General features: G+C 37.1%; 1 protein-coding gene across 1 annotated transcript in view; it reads right to left on the bottom strand.

The window, feature by feature from the left end:
• Positions 1–777: 777 nt before the first annotated feature.
• The window catches only part of Scsalpha1 (Succinyl-coenzyme A synthetase alpha subunit 1), a 50,719-nt gene continuing 27,873 nt past the window's right edge, over positions 778–23,623 (bottom strand). The window contains exons 5-7 of the mRNA XM_067136070.2: positions 21,450–21,629; positions 21,224–21,358; positions 778–2,864 (exon numbers count right to left, since the gene is read on the bottom strand). Coding sequence (XP_066992171.1) covers positions 2,784–2,864; positions 21,224–21,358; positions 21,450–21,629 — 396 coding nt within the window. The 3' untranslated portion in view covers positions 778–2,783. The remainder of the gene's footprint in view (positions 2,865–21,223; positions 21,359–21,449; positions 21,630–23,623) is intronic.

The following is a 23,623-nucleotide window of genomic DNA, read 5'->3' as shown; positions in this document are numbered from 1 at the left end:
TGACAAAATATATTCTCGTTTTCATATGAGAACGTTATTTCACGCAATAACTGCCAGTGATATACTATCAAGTTTACAGTGGTACAGTAGTTACTGGTACGTCGCACAACGTTTACTACAGGAGGATCAGTCTCGAGATCTGCGACGTCAGTCTTGAGAGACCGCATTGCCCATCACTAGGCGGAAGGCCCATTGGGGCTGTAGTTTGGTTTGGTTTAGGGGCGTTTGTAGGATTATAAGCATACACATTTCATTTCTGTGATGTTTAGCCAAATTGTTGTCGGTCCATTCGTTCCCGGATTTTCAGTTTTCCCGTATTGTACGTTTTTTCCCGTGGTCCCTCCAAAAACGGAGAATCGAGGTTCCACTGTATTGTGAATTTGAATACGGCAAATACACCTTGTTGGATACATTTTGGAAATAGTCTTTTTTCAAAGGCATTTCAAAGGTTTAAACTGTGAATCAAGGTTAATTTCATGCAGTACGGGTCTTAGAATATGTTTTGATGCGGCATTTCTGAATTAAGAGTTGGCGGTTAATTCGAAATCACGTAATTCGAAGTCCGATTTATGAGTCCCAACGACTTTGAATTAACGAGGTTTTACTGTAATTACCACTTGTCCTGTTCCTTTCCCACAGTGACTTTTCTTTGTGTTCATCCTCTGTGTTCCTTTTCATTACAGCATGCCACTTGAGAACTGGAGAAAAATTACATGAGACAGGAATATCTGTAAGGAGGAATCAGGAAATCCAAAACTTACAAAACAAAAACGTAACTTACGGAAAAAAATACTTTTATTATCAAGCCAAGATATAATGGTAAAGTTTACAATGATTTATATACATTTATGTGGGAAGGGTATCACAAAACCATACTCAAATATTGGACAATAACTTCCAGATACATTGAGCGATCCACGAAAGATTCCTATACATTCTCCAGAACAACTCATTGGCATGGAACTTAACATAGCCAGGCACCTTGTGAAAAGAACACGTTGGCAGAAGAACAAAGCATAGCAATGAATCAATGAGTCGATAAGTGCCTCGTCTTCACGCCTATGAAACTTATATTTCTGTATCACTCCAACATGACGCACAACAAGAATTAATCTTGAAGTTGTTGCATCTTTCATAAAACATAACGTTGCTATTCTATATCAAAATATGATTTTTAACCAATGATGATCAGTCAATAACAGGAACACACATTTATGGCCAGGCTTGGAACCTTCTTCAGATTTGTACTCAACCACAAAAATACTATAAATACAAAACATGAAGCATCCCATCATAACAGGTATCATTAAGATACCTGAAGGGCTGCCATCAGAACATTTTGCGAATACTTCAGTCTGAAGACTTCTCTCATATTTTGGGGAGATATGCCTAACCAAAAAGGAAAGGAAGAAATCTCACATTTAAAACTCTCTATCAATAATTGTGTCATCTCATATACTATAGTTCTTCATCTCTGTAAGAGAAATACATTTAAAAGAATGTATAATTACATATGGTAATTAGTTTACATTGACATATAGACTGTTGATATCATGTTCTTTAAGTTGAGGAAAGAAATGTTGAAAAACAAGCTTATTTAATTGTTTTGTAACAATGACTTAGATGATTATAGAGTTTCAGAATGCCAAGGTGCTGGAAGATCTACTGAACAGAGTTTCACACAATGGCAGTACCTTTATCTATAAAAAGACTACCAATACAATGAAAACTACTTAACGTATCTACATGTTAACATATAGTCACAGGACAACAATACACCACAGCTGATTTCTCTCATACCTTTTACTTCAAAAGATCGGAAATTTAGCACAGTAGAAGAAAATATATTTGTGAAAGAATAGACAAAGTTATTGTTTGTGTCCATATCATTGCACAGAGGGTCAAATTTATGTTTCAAATGCTGAACGAAAGCAGTAGATTACAGCCATAGTATTGCACCAAAAATATCCCTGATAGGATTTGCAAGCTGAATGAAAGGTAACCAAGATGTACTTTCAGATTCAGAATAGGTATGAGAATCAACGGAAATTCATGTAAAGATACTAGAACTCAGAAATTTAACTATTTTAGGTTGGAAGAGAAGTTTACAAATTATGAACCAAGATCAACTTTGGATCTACTGCTATTTACATTTTAGTGGTCCTGAGTTCCTGAAGAATGAAAATGGAACATACGATGAAAAAGAATAAAGATACCTATGATGAAAATGAATAAAAATAGTGAAAGATGAGAAACCAAGATTACATCTAAAAATTCACATGTTTTAATCTTAACAGAAGTGACAAGGCTGCTGTAAATAAATATATTTTATTTTTACAGGATAAAATGCTCAGAATGATTTACCGCTATTCAACAGAGTTAAAGAAGTAGATTAGAAAAAAGAAAACACAGCAAATAAGCAACATACAACCTGACAGGAGGTCAATGTAAGGTTGTTAATCAGTTCCAGGGACGGAGATATACAAGACCGAGGTTCAGGATGTCTTCTACTTCCCTGTCCCCTGATAGTAGCCTTTTCAACACACTTTCCAGTATTCTCAAGGATACATGATATCAAAACAGGGTTTGCAAGAAGATATGTTCCAACCAGTTTTATTAACAAGTATATTAAAAGGATAACCAAACGGGGTCTTTCTAAGTCTATATTTCTGATGGCAATGCCTGCTAGAACTACACCACAGACGACAAGGGTTAAGACTTGAAGTGAAGTCACACTTCCATGGAAAGAATACACAGCAGCAGACTACAAGACAAAATGGAGCCTAAGCCAGGTTCCGTCGTTTCATCTCCTTCATCAGCGTCACGCCCATTTGAGCTGGACTCTTGGATATGACCACACCAGCCTGTGAACAAGCAAGAACAGAGAACTTCACTCAAGAGACACACACATACCTGCCAAATTTTAGAAATAAAAAAATAGTAAGGTATTTTAATTCTTGCATTTGATCAAATATATTGCGCCACGGTCTGGGTGAAAAAAAAAGGACAAGATAAAAGGCATACATATCTTGTTACAATACAAAATGACCGTTAAATTTAAGATCTTAAAGTAAGAAAACATACAAATTGTTACAAGAAAATGTAACGAACATGGAAGAAAATGCATAATAGTTTCGTTTATTAGACTGTAAAATGAAAGGAAATTCAATTTTATAGATTTTGTGGCCATAATGTGAAGAGAAAATACCAGAAATTGTCACAGAGACAACTCTCTGAAATACGTGAAACTACCACATACAAAACAGATCAACATGTTTCATACATTATCAACATATGACCAACAGGGGGGAAAAGCACAGAACCGCAAGAAAAAACACGTGAACTACGCAGAGAAACAATGTTATTGTGTGGTTTGCGCGCTGTTAAACTAATTCTTTCATCCCGATAAATGGAGTCCCTAGCGCACGCTAGCCTCTCTCATGTGTAGGACGATTTCCATCCCAAATTCCCAGCTGTAAAGCACACACGCTGCTGTAGTGAGTGCGATACACGATACCCTGCCAAATAAAGCATCAAATAAATACTCTTAAAAATTACACAGGCGCGTAAGAATTTAACCTAGAGGAACTAACCGTACTGAAGGTTATATTGGTCAAAAATAGGAAGTAAAAATAAATCAGAAAATCACAAGAGTAAAAAAAAAAAAACAGAACGTTTCCAGGTAAATCGGAAGGGTTGGCAAGTATGCACATATGAATACGAAACATCAAGCTTATTTGCAGCAGGGCTGGTGAAGTACAGAAAATTTTCTGAACGATCAAGTCAGATTTTGATTTACATCAGGTTCTGCAGCTACTGATACTTTTCTCTTTCACCATTAATTCCAATTTAACCTGTACACTGGGTACTGTATGCTTGTATATTTTTAAACACGACTTTTAAAAAACCTGACCATATTGCTCTTCAATGAAATGCACCAAAAGTACATAAAACGTTTCACATCTGATGCTGCTGTGAAATATTGTCTGTTTTCAGTTATCCTATTACACTAACAACACCAGTACTGCAAAAAAGACAAACCAAACAATCATAACCATTCATAGTGCTCACAAAGTCAAACAGTGTCCCTTTAACAGTGGTAGATTAGCTTGGAATTTAAAAATCATATTGAACTATTGTGAGCTGATATTCAAGCCCTATTCAAGGTGTAGTTACTATACTCTTTGCTAGCTCAACATGGAAGGACTCTCAAAGAAAGTAATCAAATGACATTTAGATACTGTTCGCATTTTCAAATCACTGAAGGAATGCTCTTGAGACACTGCACAATAGACTTAAATACTGGCTGGAATAGAAGTACCATCATGATATAAGATTTGCCCTTACTTTGTTATTAGTCATACAAAAATATAACAAACAGGAAATAATTGTCTACTGAACCAGAAGAAGTTTTGTGTCTAATAGTGTTAGACAATTCTTGAATCTGGATCACTATTTATTTATTTATTTATTTATTTACTCGTGTCAGAAGCATACTTAATCATACAGTTAAAATAAAGTGATAATTAGACTATTTACAAAACTTACAAAAATGGACAAACAAAGGAAAGTTGACCAAATTTACTACACATCTAGATGGTGTTTTTCTAAAACTGAGCCACACCTATGGCATTGTCATCAGCAAGCATTAAATCTTACTCTGAACATGAAAATGGGCAGAGAGGACATTTATACATGTCGATTACTACTGTTTGTTCTTCACTGCAGTCGCACTTGCTGTCCTCTGATGTGAAGCCCCATAACTTAAGTGAGGACTTAGCCCTGCCGACACCAGTTCTTAATCGGTTAAGGGACCTCCAAACACTCCACTGACCTCTCCTTTCATCATAAATGATTTCAAGTACAGACAGTTGACGTATGCATTTCATATATGTGTACCATTTACAAAGCCTGGAGAAGTATTTAAATTTCTAAATGAAATTGCTGCAGCACCATTTTTTAACTGTGAGGGTACACAGCAGCAAACCATGTAATTACAAACTGTTTAAAATGAATATTCTACAGGAAAGTAAAGACCTTCAGTTATTCAATTGTTTAAACTGATGTATGCCTTCGGTGTTCAAGGAAGATGTTCAACACCCCTTCAACTTTAAAGAGGTGCTGAAGTACCAGAATTTCACTCTGAAAATGGGCAGTTTCCCAACCTCATGTAAGGGAGCAACTGGTTAACCTATTCACCATGGATGAAGAGGCAGGCCCATCATCCAAAAGTGATAAATTATGAAAATGTGCAAAAAAGGATGATCCTGACATGACAGTATAAGTGGGAAGCTGATTCTAGTTTGGTTCCAAATAAATGTTTGAATCTATTAGTCTTCTGTTCATAGTAATTTCTGTTGTCTATTTTGCTCACTGTCAGTTTAAATTCTTTCAATTTTATGTTCCAAATAGTCATTTCTCCTTCTTTGGTTTCTTCTCGTATCATACATTAGCGGCAAACACCAAGATGTTTGCTTTATTGTCCATTTCCTTCACAGATTTTGCGATCCAATCCATTATTATATTAAATATAAATATTTACCATTTCAGGCAGCTACAATTCACAGCGAGAACCTTCCACTGTATAAAAATTATTTTTTTACAGTATTGAGCCTATGAATATGATTTATTCTCATTTTACTTTAAACTATAGTTGTACTGGTTTAAACGGAGCACTGAATGAGCTCTCTTGCTTAAGATTCAATGGAAACATTTTAATAAATTGTGTTTGTGATGCAAAGACATGTGGCAATAATGGTCTAGCCCACCGTATCCAGTGGAATTAATGTTTCAAGATTGACAGTTTACAAGTAATTCTATTATAATGGAAACAAATGTGCCATATCAGACAGAAATGGTTCCTGTTGGATGTTAATGCTCCATTATGTTTCTTAACAGTGTCACTGGGTCTTAGATGCACCAACTCATGATTAGGGCACTTATTTGCATTAAACTCAGAAACAAGATACTCCAGCTTTAACCTTTTGCACTCCTATGTTGAGTGGGGCTCAACATTAAAATATTAGACTTCCGCTCCAATGTTGAGCCCCACTTGTTCTTTCAGCGCTTGTATGACAGTATTGTAGAGCTGTCTAATGATCTCAGAGAACACCTTTCCCTATTTACTATAATTTTTGGGAATTGTAATGACTTTGTAATCTCTGTCATTCTCGAATGTTTATGACAGTTTACTGATGACAAAGACTGAATGTAAACGTGGCTCCTGTTTTATCTTTGCTCACAGAAGTGGATATTTGAGAACAGTTAGTGGACAGTACTGATGCTTGCAATAACTGGAAACAATTCAACTTCAGTATTTAACAGAAGAAGAGAAATTGTGTTGAACTATTTGAGAAACCAAATATTATTGACTATACATCAAACATGGGAGGCGTTGATCGCCTGGACCACTACACATCAATCTATGCTTTTGTAGTGAAAAGCTTTAAATGGTGGCAAAAATTGTACTTCTGACTATTGGATGGCAATAGTCAAGAGCTTCTTGCTCTGCACCAGGAATCGCAGAGACATTTCTGGAAACAGGTGATTGAAGAGTTGGTTGGGGAAGTACGCAACAAAGTTCAAACGCGAGGAAGACCATCTACATCTGATGTACAACATTAGGACTGTGTTGTCTGTTCCAACAGGGACAAGAAAGGTGGTAAAAAAGAGACAATTTACTATTGCAAAACGTGTTCGAGAAAACCAGGTTTCCACCCAGAAAACTGTTCTGAAAAGTACCAAACACTGCGAAACTACAAGGATTAATGTAATGTGTGTTTAAACCGTAAATATCGATGGCTTAGTGCATACATGTGGTAAGTAACAATTCGTTCATTTTATGTGAATCAATTCTTAATGTTTGATACTTTGCAGCAATACAATTACAATATAATATCAACAAATAGAGATAACACCCAAATGACACATTGATTCTTGTAAGAATTCAATTAAACAAGTGGATCTCCTAACAATTGTTAAGCAGTAATAATGAATTAAAATTATTGTTGCATGCACTTAACACTTTTGGCATCAAGACTGGTGTACTTATCACTTTTGTGCATCATTAAGACAGATATGAAAACGAGTGTGTCTAGCTGGAGGAGGGAAATAAACACAAATATGGGCAGAAAGCTTATCATCGTTAAATGAAATTTATAAGTTCATCATTAATATCAGTCTTCCTCCTCAGAAATTTCACACGAAACCCTTTTGGCTGTCGGAAGCTTTTCGAAGAAATGCCTGTATTCCTGAGGGATCACTCCACTTTGCAGCAATGACAGGAAATCTTTTTTCTTATTTTTACTTACAGTGTCCACAGAATGTTCTCTCAAGTTTCCCCGACTTTCCCTGACCTACTAAGAAAAATTTCCCTGACTCACGTAAACTGAGTGACAAGTTAATTCACTGAACACCATGTTTTACACGGAAATAAAAGGAAATCCCAGCTTCCACCATGCCCATAGCTGGCCTAATTCTCTCTCTACTTCCTACTTTTCAGTTATATATGGAAAAACAATTACATTGATGAAATTTTACATATAAACACGTTGTTTAAATGTAACATGTAGACCTAACATATACCTTTATTTTATAATTTCCAAGGAACAAAGTAAAACTAACTTATTAATAGAGTAATTCAAATATGAAAATAAAATTATTTTACCACCGCAATCTAATATCATTTCATGTGGATTTAAAGCACTCTTGAGAGAAAAAAGCGATGAACTTATATTTCTAATGTAGCTCCAATTAGTCTAGGTCTATATTCAAATTTTTTTTCAAATTTGCTGACAAATCAGCCAGGAAACATAGGAATGATAAAGAAAAGTTTGCACTATATCAAAAAGATTACTGCTTTTGTTTTGTGTTTTCCAGAACTACTTTCTTCCTTTCAATTTCAGCAACCTGCTTTTCTCCTTCAAGTTTCAACTTTTTCTGTTTTCCTCCAAATTCTTCAATTGTAATTCAATTTTCCTTTTCTCCATTTTCTTCTTTTCTTTTTCCAGGTATGATCAATACCTTCTTGAAGCTCAGATAGAGGTCAACATACTTCTATTGATAGTAATATTCCTCGAACCACCAATGTGTTTCAAAGTGTCAAAAATTATTCTCAGGGACACAAGTGGTTCTTCTAAAAAAATTTCAACTCGTAAAGGTTTATTGTCAGAAAAGCCTGTCTCAACAAATGCATTACCATGGAACAAAATGAATCAAAGTTTCATTACAGACCAGAGATCTTCATATTTATCATCCTCTCCTAAAAGATTTTAGTAAAATTCATCCAATCCCAAGTCATCCGTTCTTTTAGAAATGAAGTCATTAATTTGTTGATTCCTGCATTGTTTTGAGCTTCCTCGGTTAGCAGGCAGAACTGTCATTTGCACTTTCAGCACTTCACATATTCTTGTATGGCTGTGAAAGTTATCAACAAAATCAATCCTTTTCATTGCCAGACTGGATTTGAGCAATATTTAGCGAGACCCCTTGCTAAATGTGAGTTTTTCTAACATGGTGAGTTTTTAACTCATTTTTACAAGTAACTTTTTCCTTTTCAGAACATTTAACTTGTTTGAGAAAGCTCTTGGCAGCATAACCAATATCTACTTTATCTACTAAAGCAGATTGACACTACCTTGTAAGTCTAAATATTTCAACTTTTAGGAAGCACTTGCTTCAGCCATCTTTTCAGATGTCCTTCAAGCGATGTAAAAAGGTAAGGCACCATAGGTTTCTGACTATGAAATCTTCTGAATAAAGGTTCAAGTGAGAAAATACTTCTAAAAGCACTTAAATTTGCCTTAAGTAGTAGATTCTTCACAGCTTCTCTAAGGTATTGAAGGTTTTTTTACTTCACAAATTTGTGTGTGATCATATATTTTAAAAGCTAGATCAACACAACGTCCATTTTCCAACCATCTTACTGCAGTGAACTTTTAAGGAAATGTGGTGCTTGTAGTTATGTCTGTATATTTAGCATGTCAAGCAGGTTTTCATCTCGGTATGAACGAAACGTGTTTGATTTTCCTTGACATATGAAAACAGTTCTTTGTTTTTTGACACAATGTCATTAAGTTCTTTCAAATTCTTTTGCAGGACATCACCAAACAAATTGAATTTATGAGCCCAGCAAGTGATGTGAATTAAATGTTCTCCCATAATTCACTTAAGCAGTTTACAACATATACATTAAAATAGTGCTTTCCGAAAAGTATGCTTTATTTTCCCAGGGTTAGTTTCAAAATTATGCAAAACATGCAGGATTGCTTGAGAACATGTTCTGTTCGCAGCATCTAGAAATGCACATTCTAACAAAAATATTTCCTGTTCAGATACTGGATCTTGAGTTTTGACCAAGATTGCAAACACACAGCGGCCTGAAGAGTCGGTAGTTTCGTCGCAGATAAGAGCCAAGTCCATTTTCTCTTCCAAAGACTGTTTGATGCTTGTTAGTACTTCGTTTGAGCAACGGGGGACATATTGTGTCCTTAGTTGGTTGGCTGTGGGAAGGTCTCCAGATCCTAACCAACAGAAAAAAGAAAAATCTTTATCAGGTCTTAGTAAACCTAGTCTTACTATCACTGATTGTTGATTGTGTAGGTTTAATTGATAGGTTGTACATACCTGGTACATACTTTTGAAGCCATTTCCGGACTGCAGGGTCGTCTACCTTCTCCAGAGGGATGTTGGCTTTGAGTAGCATCGCTGTTGTTTCATGAATAAATTCTTTTCACTCTAAGCTTTCTTTTGTATATCTAATGAGAGTTCTGTTGTTGTCTGCCGTTTCACTGTTGGAGTGCTAAATTTAAGTTCTGAATGTTCCTTATCTTTAAAACAATTGGAGTGCTAAATTTACGTTCTGAATGTTTCTTATTTTTAAAACAATGTTTTGAGACAGTATCTTTTTTCTCCCACTCGATACGAACATTACAAAATTTACACATTGAAATATTGCTTTCCGAAATGTATAAACCTTCACTCACAAACAGTTTAGCTCTGCTGTGCACCGTAACACTTGTCGAGCGACCCATCTTCGCTACTGTCTGCGATCACTTTCTTAATTTTACCTGACCACGAAGCTGAAATACACCAGTCAATTGTGCTGCTTGTAGATGTCATTAGGGATTCCAGTACTGCACAATGCTGTGAGGAGACAGGCTGGCGGGGGGGGGGGGCAATACCAGCCACCACAAGAACAATATTCGAAATATTTCATTCGGCAAGAAGCCTGGAGCCAACACCTTTTCTTTGATGTCATGTCTTAGATTTTCCAGAACATTAATGATAACACATTTCTTTCCTAATGATGAATTTTTATTAGCTCTTCCTTTTCTTTTCATACATAATCTTGGACCAAATATCAAGTTCGTTATTCACTACAGATTTCTCTGTAATATCACGCCATAGCGTATCGAAGAGGAAGTGCGACATCTTCTCTGGTCCTCAAGAAGTTGGTGGGACACCCGCTTGGTGGCGGCACGGGCGATTGTGCTGTCAACAGAGACCCTTGGCCATTAGCCCGCGTTATATTCGCCTTCAGTTGTAGTAATTTTTACTGCTCATTATTGTCGCTGTCAGAGATGTTTCAACAGTTCGCATTATTATTCTATTCACGATTGAGTGATGTGAGAAGTGGTATGTTTTGAATACCTTGGTCTTTGTCGCTATTGTACTATGAGGCAACATATATCAGTGCGGGAGGAAAGTACCACATCATGCCCTCATGTTTTGTACCCGGCTGCAGATCTGGATATGACCGATCGTCTTCAGGTAGGTATTTCTTTAGACCCCCTAAAGAGAGTGGTGTTTTACTGAAATGGGAGAAGGCTATCCATAGAAAAGATCGAAAATTAACTCATAACTAGACCTGGGATTTTAAGGCAAATGCCTATTTCATTCCTTACAAAATAACATGATTTAAAAAAAGTATGTTGACGTTTCATGAAAAATCCCTTACATTAAGAGAGTTTCATTGTGCCCTAAAATGCCTATTTGGAACTTTGGAGCCTATTTTACTATTTTAGTGCCTAAAAATACCTATTTTCTACATGGAAAATAAAATTCAACTTCTGTCATTTTTACAATCGCACATTGGACATCCTTGGAACGAGCAGAACAGAAGAGGCGGGTTTTTCACAGAAATGTGCTCTTCCTAGACAACTGTCACCAAAGGAATGCTGAGTGAAGGGTGGAGGTGGAGGATTAGCTCAGAAGAACGAGCAGGTAGTGAAGGACGTACTGTGTTGAGTGACGGGGTGAGGGGGAGGATTATCTAGGAAGAACAAGGAGCAGGTAGTAAGAAGATCATCTGTTTAAGTGAATATAGTTCATCATGCCTAAAACGAAATCATCTAAGAGTGCACTTATACAACAATGGCTTGTACAACTTCCAGGGATGACTTCTGATGGCAAGATTATTTACTGCCAGTACTGCAATAAACAGGTATGTGCATATATCTTAAATTTAATATTAATCTAAGACTAACGTTTTGATAATGGCTCCTCTTATTAATTGTAGAGACCTAGTCCAGGCGACCTGGGTTCGATTTCCAGTACCGGCAGTAATTTAGAAATCTATATGACGTCTCTGGAATGGTGTTGATCCAGTATTGTGAGGACAATTGAGAAGCTACAGTGGGCAGGGGTCACGGAGGCAAGACAATACGGCTGAGGGATGTATTGTACTGACCACATGCCACCCAATATTTGCAGGCCATGAGCTGGGCAGCAATCGTTAATGAAAGCCAAGGCCTTTCGGGGACTGTAGAGGTCTTGTTCTTCGCACGTTATTTGCTCCGTTAATAGGAGCGATTAGGCACGCGTGATGTCTTCCGTTATCGATATTTATGCACCCCAGCGATTATGTTACATGCAATCGATTATCTTCGGTATCATTTCCTCGCTATGTCCACTAGCGAATTCTCTCGTCGACATTCGAAGGCGATGTCGGAGTCTGTTAGTAACACGCGTCGACTGCTGTTCCGTAAAGAAAATTATAATGAAAGAGAACATATTTTCATAACAAATGCGTAAATAACGTGTCCGATAACAGTTCTTAACTTGTTAAAAATAAAGGCCGACTAAACGGTCGCGTAATTTTAATGCTAAATACTGTAATTAAGTAAAAATGGGATACACCTGGAGATATGGCAGAGTGCATACCGGTAATTGATTTCACAGGTTAGTTAATATTATCTAACGTCTGGTTAAATTACGGAAAGGCTATTATCATGTAAATTTATAGCGAGTAGTATAGTGGCGTTTGAAGTATGTTTTCATCATATGTATAGTAGGTTAAGTTAGGATAGGTGACGCTGTTCCAATAAGGAACCTGAAATGTTTGCCACAAATTGCAATCCATCATCTTTGGTATGGTATAGTTTTCTTGGTACGTGCATTTGTGAGCTCTCTCATCGACATTCGAAGGCGATGTTTGAGTCGATTATTAATACCCAACGACTGCTATTCTCTAAAGAAAATTCGAAATGAAAGAGGATAACAAGTTTTCGTAGTAAATGCGTAAGTTACGTGACCGAAAGCAGTTGTTAACTCGTTAAAAATAACGCCTGAAGTAAAGGATCTCTTAATTTTAATGTTATTTACTGAAATTAAGTAAGAATGTGATACACCTCAAGATATGGCAGAGTACATCACTGATTTCAGAGATAGTTCATAGTTTCTCGCGTCTAGTTACATTTCGGAAAGGCTAGTCACATGTAAATTTTTAGCGAAGATAACTCATTTCTCTGCATTCGTTTCAAATATATTTTCACGACATACGATTAGGTTAGGTGACACCATTTGAAGAAGAAAACTCTGGAGTGATACCGTATTTCTCCGAATCCAAGATGACGTTTTTTCCCCTCAGAATCTCATGCGAAAAATCAAGGATCGTCTTGAATTCACAGCCTAACAGTAATGAATACCACTGGCAACTCTCGCGGTAACCACGCTGCTTCTTTTCACCCCCGCATGCGCACGCACACACCAAAATTCGTTGACAAACGACCACCTCTTTGAATGTGGCTTTAAATGTTGGGGAGCGCTCGCTCATGCATGTAGCGGGGAATCTATATGCCAGATGATCGATTGCATTCCATATAAATGCTGGAGTAGCATATGAATATTGATAATGGAAAAACTAACACGCCCAAATTTCCCCATAATAACAGATAAATCAGTAAAAGGGTTTTTACTGTAATTGAAGAATAATACTCTTTATTATACATCGCTGCTGTGACAACCGATTGTACAGTGCCTGTGTGTAATGTCAACAGACCTTGGGAAATAGTGAAGAGAGAATAACATTCCATTAGCTTCTACAAAAATGTTTCTCTAATCTGCAGAATGGAATCAAAACATGCGAGCCTTCGAATTCTTAGAAAGGCCACGGTTACCCAGTGCCAGAATTATAATGTGTCTACTGTACCTGACTCTTAGTAAAATTAAGTTTTATACATAGCAAGAGTATTTTCGTGATGGATAGTCATAAAGATACGTGGAACAGGTATTGCCAGCAAATTTTCAACGAGTTCTCGTCGATATCATGGTAAAATTTTAAGTTAGTGGTTGTTAGCACTAGAACAGCCAGAGCGGTCATTTTGACCGTTAGCGAATTTCAAAGTATTTACACGCTCGTAATATTTTATGCACGAGTTTGTGCTTTTGTGACTTTTAATCTTTTAGGTTTATGTACATTCATGCCAAAAATTACATCCGTAGATGATAAGGGAAAACCAACATTGTCCCTTATACCTAGGAAGGCCATAAGCGGTCATTTTGACCACTTCACTTCCTTGATACGGAGGGCTCTATTCTGCTCACTGCTTGCTTCCTGTGATATGTTTACAAGTAGTGCTATAGGGGCATATGATGTAACGAAATAGTATGCCTCTAGCAGTGGTTGCGAGTGGACGAGTTAGTGCCTGTCCCTTGTGTCGTATAGTGCGTAATAACGGCTCCGCGGCAAAAACTTACTCCTTAATTAATACTTTATTAACGGTAATACCATTTTACATAACAGTAGAGAGGAATAAACAAAACACACTAAAAAGAAAGTTCAATGGAGTATATGTAGAAAAATATGTACAGATATATACACAGGTTATATTACAAGTAATCACAGGAAAGTAATAGTCAATTCTGGAGATTATGTAAGTGATTTCTCAATTTTGACAATGAGCAGTTAAATATATCAATATCCAGTTTGTTTAGAGATCTTGACATTCGTTTAATTGGCCCACTGAATGCGTAGTTAGTTCTATGCCAATTTGTAGACAATGTATTGTTGAACCTTGTGCGTCTGGTACATGTACGTTAATTTTTGCAAGGAGTTGTGGACAATTCATCAAGGAATGAAGCAATTTAAAAATGAAGAGCGTATCCAATAATTTACAGCGTTGTGACAGGCTATGCATATTTAAGGACTGTTGTAAGGATGTATAATCAACATTATCATATGAGAATCCTGCTCTAAATGAATATAAACGAAGAAATTTATGTTGTACTGAATCTAATCTATGGATAGAGGTCTGATGAGAAGGGTTCCAAACAGGTGTACAGTATTCTAGTATAGGGCGTACCATAGACACATACAGCAATCGATAGGTAGCTAAGTTTGAAAATTCTCTAGAATATCTAGTAATGCAACCCAATCTTTGAAATGCTTTCTTACAAATATTTTCAATACGTTCACTAAACGATAGGTTATAACTGAATAAAACACCAAGGTCATTAACTTGTGAAACAGGAGTTACAATGTTGTTATTACTAAATTTGTACTGAAATGATATTTTCTTCTTGTTTTTAAAAAACTATACTATTTTACATTTCTCATGATTAAGTTTCAACCCATTTTGAATGCATTACTTTTCCAGATGATGTAAATCTTCTTGAAGTTTTAAACAATCAAGTGGACAATTAATTTGCATAAAAATTTTTGCATCGTCAGCAAACAAAAGCAATTCAGAATTCTTAAGTATATTTTTAATGTCATTTATGTAGAGAGTAAGAAGTAAGGGATTGAGGAACTCCTCTGGTAACAATAATAGGTGCAGAAAAATGATTCTTTATTTTAACAACCTGCAGGCGATTTTTAAGATACGATTCAAACCATGAGAGGAGAGGCCCATTAATTCCGTAGCCTGTTAGTTTTTGCAGCAAGATATCGTGGTCTATAGTGTCAAAAGCTTTTGAGAAGTCTGTATAAATGCAGTCCACTTGGGAGTGGTTCTCTATTGCATCCAAGAGGAACTGATAGAATAAAAGAAGATTGCTACAGGTTGACCGTCCTGAAAAGAATCCATGTTGCTCATCAATGATAATGTTTCTAAAGGGAGGTGTGATTTTGTCAAGAATTATTGAGTCAAACATTTTAAGAAATTATAACGGGTCTATATGGTTTTATGTCAGTTTTATCACCATTTTTGAAAACTGGACTAACAAATCCTTTCTTCCATTCCACTAGAAAAACGCCTTGGTTTAATGATAAGTTGAACAGATAAAAGAGTGCTTCACATAAAATAAATGAGCAGTACTTGAGCAGGTACGTTGAAACACCATCAGGTCCGACAGTTCTTTAATTCCAGAGATATCAGTTTGTTGTAAATTTCTGCCTTACTAATGTTTATAACTGATAGATTGACAGAGAAAGGATAATCATATGACATACTACTACTATTCTGATAAGAAGAATAAACGGATGAAAAGTGGTTAGCAGAAAGACTGGCAATATTTTCTCCAGTATCTGCTGTAACTTCATTAAGATGCATTGTTGAAGGAATATTATTACATGACCTTTTAGAACTGTGTGTCACTTTAGAGGATACTATCAAAATGTAAATGGACTTCGAAGCAAACTAAATGATCCTAAAATTTCTTCATGTTTAGCTGACTATGACTTCATGGTATTAACCGAAACAAACTTAAATGATGAAATTAGTGATGTGGAACTCGGACTCGAAAAGTGTTCAATTTTCAGATGTGATAGATCTTCTTTAACGAGTATGAAGGCATCCCATGGGGGGATAATGATCTGTATTAACAAGAGGTTTAAACCTACCCTGATATCGTGCATTAACACAGTTGAACAGTTGTTTGTGTTCCTGACTTAACACCACAAAATTAATCACTGGTGCTGTATACATTCCACCCAAGTCTCCTGTCCAAAAATATTTCGAACATTGCAGAGCTGTTGAAAAAATTATGTCAAATCTTGACAACCATTTATTGCTCATTGTTGGTGACTACAATCTACCACATCTTAATTGGATAGTAAATGAAGAAACATCTTCTGGCCTTATGTCAGAAGGTAACCACACTATGCAGTCCAGTTTAGTTATAGACACTTTCTTATCTCTGTTTAAATCAGTTTAATGCTATCCCAAATTTTCTAAATCACTTTCTTGATTTGGTTTTCAGTAACTCCAGTTCCATTGAAGTAAAATCTAGTAATGAAAGCATTGTCCCCCTCAACAGACACCACCCAGCATTAGAGATTTCTTTACCTATAAATGAGCTATACAATTCCTTGCCTGCTGATAGTTTTTATTTTGACTTTTTAAATGGTGACTATAATGGACAAAATTATTATCTGTCGCAGTTCAGCTGGGAGGAGATGTTTCAAAATGTATCAATTGATAAAGCAGTAGAAATCTTCTATTCAGTACTACATTATGGCATGGAACTTTACATCCCTATACGGAATTTTAAGACTCCCAAATTCCCAAAGTGGTTTAATCATAAATTGAAGTCCCTGATTATTGAAAGAAAGCACACAAGCGATACAAAATATCAGGTCTCAATGGTGATTATCAGCATTTCTCGAAATTAAGAAATTAATGCAAGTCTAAATCTAAATCTTGCTATACAATGTATGTCTCCAACTGAACGAAGTATTACTTCCAATCCACAGAAATTCTTCCATTAATTGTGGGCAGGAGCCAGTTGGGCTTAGGTCAAATTTACGGCTTTCTGGTCTCAAGGCTCTTTATATATCACTATTCTCCCATACCAATGTCAAGGGTCGCCTAACCACAAGAAAAAACAAGACTATACCTAAGTGAAAATAACTAACCCTCTCCCGCCCATAGCGCAGTAATACGTAACGTGAAAGCTTAGGGGCTCCCGCCCATAGCGTAATAAAGCGTACTTGTACTTCTAGTCGCATGTATGAGCCATCTATCGGCCGATAGACAAATATAACTTACTGTTACTAGCATGTGCACTTCCTAGAGACCAAAGATATTAGTTTTCTTCTTTTAAAACCTTAGCAGGCATATTAGAACACGAAAAATGGAAGGCAGTGACACATTGTAAACAAACATGTCGACGCTTAATTCGCGTGAAAATATTTTATGCGATAACGACACTGAACGTTTGGTGAACGATAATTCTAAATGTGAAACTGTTAGTAGTGGCTTAAGTGAACTCAGTGAAGTGGAAAGTGAAAAATGAAAGTGACGATATTTCAGGAAATGACGACGTACACATGCGTGATGACGTAGATTGTAGGCCTCACTTTCAGTGGACAAATACATTGTCTTACGTCGAACCGGCAGACTTTACTGAAGAGGTAGGACCTTGCTATTCTCTTCCTGTGGGTAGTACAGCATTAGAGTATTTCTCCCTTATATTTGATGAAAACATTTTCGATTTAATTGCCCAGAAAACGAATGAGCATGCTGCTTACATGTCTGCATTATCATAATGATAGCTGAAAAGAATTGCTTTAATTCTGGGGAAAACATGCATTTTAATATGGGCGGGAAAGGGCTAAACATCGTTATTTTGAAATTATAAGCAAAATTATTTGCACTGCCATACAGTTTGTATCCGATAAGACACTAACTTCGCGGATATCCGCATCCATGCAGGGCTCTATCCATGGGGACTGATAATTTGTTCCATGTGTGATGGCATTGACACGTATAAGGCACAAATGGCGTCCTGGGGTATAGCCATCCATGCTGCATTCACGTGGTTCCACAGTTCATCTTTGGTGGTTGGCATTGGGTCACAGCGCCGCACCCATCGTTTCACCATATCCCACACATTTTCAATTGGCGTCAAGCACAGTGATCGGGCAACACAGGGCAACAATCTGACATCCCGTGACAACAAGAAGGCATGTGTTTGTGCAGCAATATGTGGTCGTGCATTGGTGACATGCACAAATGGTATGGTTACGGGTCGCAGGATGTCATTCACGTAGGTCAAACGGGTCACAGTGCCCTGGATACACGCTGTGATTTGTGGTTGTACCCAATAGCAACCCACACCATAAAACCTCAAGCTGGCGTTGTATGTCTTGTGCGAATGCAGTCGATGTGATACCTCTCCCCCTCTCTGCGGCGAACCAAAAGGCGGCCATCATTTTCAAACAGTTTTGTCTGAAAACACTATCTGCTGCCATGCCTGTCCCCAGTGACGTTCCATACACCATTGCAGTCTAGCATGTTTATGCACATTAGTCAAAGGTAGGCGGAGAAACGGATAACGCGCTGGTAACCCAGACCGAAATAAATGGCGACGGACTGTCACTCCTGATAGTGTATGATGTGTTACACTGTTTCGCCACAGCTGAGGAGGAAGCAGATCTGTCCTGCAATGCCATTTGGATGAGGTGCCGATCTTCTCGGGGAGGGGGGTTGGTTGGTTGGCGGTGCTGGTGGTCTGAGCTTACATCTTCATTGTACACTGTTATGCCTTTTAGCATTCAGTTTGCAAACCTCTGCAAATTAACTAAGTGTTTCCATAATCCTCCATTTGCAACCAGCTCTGTAGCTTCTTAAAATTGCACACCTCTTAAAACTTGGTCTATCTCTCTCTTGTTAAGAAACTGTTTTCAATGTTATTTAGGAAAAAGATTGCTATTATTCCTAATAATGGTGAGCCCATGCTTAACCCTTCGTTTTGACAGTGAATGCAAAAATGCTTTGATTTAGGTTTTTTTTATAAGGTTATACACAATTTTTCATAAAAATCAGAAGAGATACCAAATTCGCACAAAAACATTAAAATCTGTAGGAAACAGCAATCAGTTTTATTTAAAAATTTTAGTGGATGTTTTCCAAACAAGGGCTTATGCATTAGCACAGTATTTTCTAATTCCAATAGTCTGAACACACATGTTCAGTTTCATTCTTAATAGTAACACTCCAGAGGCTTGTGGCAAATTACTTCAAACAGCATCACCTAACCTAGGTTTACGTGCACGTATTATGAAAACATATTTCGAACTCCCTGGAGAGTAATGATAACCTTTTCACTATAGACTTACATGGGAACAGCCTTTCTGAAATTTAACCAGACGCGAAAGTGCATAACCTAACCTCCGAAGTTAGTTTTGCACACCACAGTATCTTGAGAAGGAGAAGTATCTCATTCGTATTTTATTTCAGTTCCTAGCATTAAAATGAAGCAATCGTTTACTTCAGGCTTTATTTCTAAGAAGTTAACAACCGCTGTCAGTGCACTTATTGCGAAAACATGTTCTCCCAATGTTTGTTTACATAGGTAGACAGCAACTTGGATTTGAATGTCGGGGAACGCTCGCTCATGCATGTAGCGGGGAATCTATACGGAAGATGATTGATCACATTCCATATAAATGCTGGAGTAGCATATGAATATCGATAATGGAAAAACTAACACGCCCAAATTTCCCTGCAATAACAGACAAATCAGTAAAAGGGTTTTTATTGTAATTGAAGAATAATACTCACTCACTCTGTAGGCTTCTGAGGGACGTGAAGTTTCTGTGCCGATCTCACAATCCTCTTCCATCATTTTCGATCTTGAGCCCGCTCTTCCCCGTCATCAATTTTTGGTTTTTGCTAGAGGCTTTACGTCGCACTGACACAGATAGGTCTTATGCATACAATGGGTCAGGGTAGGCCTAGGAGTTGGAAGCGGTCGTGGCCTTAATTAAGGTACAGCTCCAGCATTTGCCTGGTGTGAAAATGGGAAACCACGGAAAACCACCTTCAGGGTGAGCGACAGTGGGATTCGAACCCATTATCTCCTGGATGCAAGCTTGCAGCCGCGCACCCTTAACCGCATGGCCAACTCGCCCGGTAGAGTTATCAATTTGGAGGGTCCGGCATACCTTGTTGATCTCCTTCTTCCAGGTGCTTCGGGATCTTCCTGAAGGTCTTTCTTTATTAAGAGATCCCTTGTATAGATCTACCAGTGCTCTGTTATCCTGCATTCTCAGTACATGTCCAACCCAGCGCAGTCTGTTAGATTCTATCACACACATTAGTGTGTTGTTGAGAGAGGGTGTAAATCTCATAATTAGATCTTTTCTGCCAGTTTTGAGAAATAGGATCGAACCATGGGCCAAATATTTTTCTATGAACTTTATTCTCAAAGACTTGCAACTGCTGCTGCTCTTTCTTGCTTATACTCCAAGTCTCGGAACCATACTGAAGTACTGGTTGAATGATTGTATTGTAGATAATCATTTTTGCATTCCTTGTTAAAAACTTGGAGCCTATATAGGGCTCATAGAGTAAAATACCTTATTTGCATTCTTAATTCTAGCTTGGCGTTCCTGTTGCCTTCGTTTTGCTCATCAATAATACACCAAGGAATTTAAACTCCTCTACTCTTTCCCAATCTTCAAAGGCAATCTGTCAACCTCCTCATGATTCGGTCTCTATACAACCATGTAATGTGTCCCTTTTATCATTTATCTGCAAGTCAATTTTTGCTGCCATTTCCTCTAATTCCACAAATAATTGCCTAATTTCTAATTCATTGCGGTCAATAAGAACAATATCATCCGCATATGCCAGGACTTTATGTTGTCTCTGCAATATGATGCCAGCAGGTACAAGAGCTAATTTCCTGATCGAAGAATAATGCACAGATTAATATAGGAATTTTCGAAGGGCATAATATCGTCATTATCATGTCTTTTCCATAGGTAACAAACCGTAACAAACAGAAATAAATACTTGAAAACTTTAACATTCCCTTACACTAAATGCAGGTTTTGTCTAATTTGAATTTACGTTAAATCAAGATAAAATTGCATTGCTCTTATGGAATAATTTTTGGGACTTGAAACTTCTTCCGTTAAATGCGGGTTAACACAAAATTGGGGTAATGGTGTATAAGAACTACTACAGATTTTGTAGCTATCTTTTTTTTAACACAGCAGAACAGCAGCTTGCACAGGTCTCTAGTTTGTCAAATAATTAAAATATAAATTTTATACCTTCTCCAGAGCATTAATTTTGTCTTGTGCTCCACCTCGTCCACCAGAAATGATTGCACCAGCATGTCCCATTCTCCTGCCAGGAGGAGCTGTGAGGCCAGCAATAAAGGAAACAACTGGTTTCGCTTTGTCACCCTTGAAAGAGGTAAAATAACATGTTACTAATGCAAATGGAATAGGACAGGCCTTCCATGGTGAACTGAAATTACTGCTTAAATAAACTTACAGAGTTGTGCTTAATGAGGAATTCAGCTGCATTTTCTTCAGCTACTCCACCAATTTCTCCAATCAGGATAATTCCCTTTGTTTCAGGATCTTCAAGGAACACTTCCAAACAGTCAATGAAGTCAGTTCCATTAAAAGGGTCTCCACCAATACCAACACACAAAGTCTGCCCCAGACCAACCTACAATAATGAAGGATGCTTTAAAAGGTTATATTAATGGTACTAGTTTAACAAGAAAAAGGAAACATATACTAGCACTTCAACCACAGCTTCCGAGACTAATAAAGCCAAAAAAATACCCAACTTGAAGAAGTATCTGTAAAGTTAATCAAACTTTTAATATGCATTAGTCTGCAAAGATAATTCAATTCTGTTTATTTTTAAGATGATAAAAATCTTGTAGATTTCAAGGCTAGGTTGTGACTAAGATTAAATATTATAACTCACAGTGAAGGTACGTAAATTAGTGAGATGCCAGGCGATATTGCCCATGCAGATCGCTCAGTATATGCCGCAAATTGCGATTCCAAATACAGCAGAGTGGAAGCTTTTGCTTAGTGATAACGAAGACGAAGGTAACATTCATAAGAATATCCAGCAAGCAGACTACCTGGTCCATTGTTTAAATTCTGTACAGTATCCTCAACAAAATAAGGTCTCAATATTCCATGACCAGACATGGCACAGCAAACTGTAATCAGCACAAAGTGTAGTGGTTTCTGCATAGTGATATCATATTTGTTTGTCGGTTGAGATAGCCATCAAGAAAAGCATGTTGTGAAAGAAATCTGGATCCTCATACATAACAGACAACACACTGCTGCAATACTGTGATCAGGCTTGTTTATTCCTTTCTGCTACATACTGAGCAACTTTAATGCAGTGTACAAATCCACCCAGAAGCTTAAATGCCCACCAAATAGACCCATCACTCAAACCCAGTTTCAGCGATGTTCATCGCAGACTGCGCTTCAGGAACTGTAAGATACGTGTACAAGTCATCCACTTTCTGTTGTACAAGTTACCTACGATTCTAGTTTGTGGTTACAGTTCTTGTGTGCCCTGTTGTCCTCTTTCTTTCCAATAAGACTGCTCCCGTCTTGTCAACGACACTTAACATTGTTCTGTTCTTTGGTGCCACCATATTAACACTTACACACCGACCTCCATATGTCATATAAACCACCTTTCCTTTACGTGCTGCTGACCTCCATGCGTGGTATAAACCCCTGTAGGCCTACCTTCATTTTGTTATAGCTTGTAAAGTTTTAAAGTTGTTGAGATGGAAATGGTATATCTTCCTATCTTCCTCTTATGTATAAATCAGCCCAAATGTGTTTCTTTTTTTTTTTTTTAACTAGTTTGAAAAAGTTTCCATGTGAGAGCATTATAGACTAAAATTTCTGCTGCATTCTAGCAGATGTATGTTTCATTACAGAATGTTTCTTTATGTAGATTGATAGTATAAATCACCACCTTTCCACTGATATTAATGCTGACATCATCTGGTGAGAATTTCTATACTACTTTCAACGCTTTGAAACCTCTTACGACTCTTAATTACTTGACTCGCTGTCACTTTGAAATACGATGTTGCGTGGTGCAGAAGCATGGCACGATGCAGTCTGAATAAAGGAGAATGTAATTAAGTTTTAATAAATCAGACGATAACAGCACTACACCAGACTGAACTGAGCAAAGCAAGGGTGGAAGGATAACATAAGGAATGGGAGGGCATGGTACGCAATACCAAGTAATGGGCAACAAAACACGTCAAAGTATAAGCTCTCTTTCTCATGAACTAATCGTCCCATTAATCTGGGATTTATGTTTAACAAATCTTTGAACTATTGTTTCTGATTCTTCTGCTAAATATTCCCGAGGCAACAATTACCCTAGTTTTCATCGCATTGTGAAAGAACCCATGCAAATACAAGAACATTACTTTCATTCCGTATAAAATGTAAAAGATCTCTTCTCCATTACTATACTATAAGGTAAATATAAAGTCAATGAATGTTGACTACATTCTTTTGAGTCTCTACTGGAAACATGTGAAAATAATCTGAGCTAAACTGTTGTAACAATGAATTCTTAAAGAGACCTCTGTATTTTTTTTAGTGCTCACTTCTGAATCATCTCTGTCCGCTGGGTAAAGCGGCATTCAATTGTTC

This window comes from Anabrus simplex, chromosome 1 (assembly GCF_040414725.1).
Source record: "Anabrus simplex isolate iqAnaSimp1 chromosome 1, ASM4041472v1, whole genome shotgun sequence".
Lineage (NCBI taxonomy): Eukaryota > Metazoa > Arthropoda > Insecta > Orthoptera > Tettigoniidae > Anabrus > Anabrus simplex.
The sequence above is the reverse complement of the archived record's forward strand: the minus strand, read 5'-3'. Positions and strand labels throughout refer to the sequence as shown.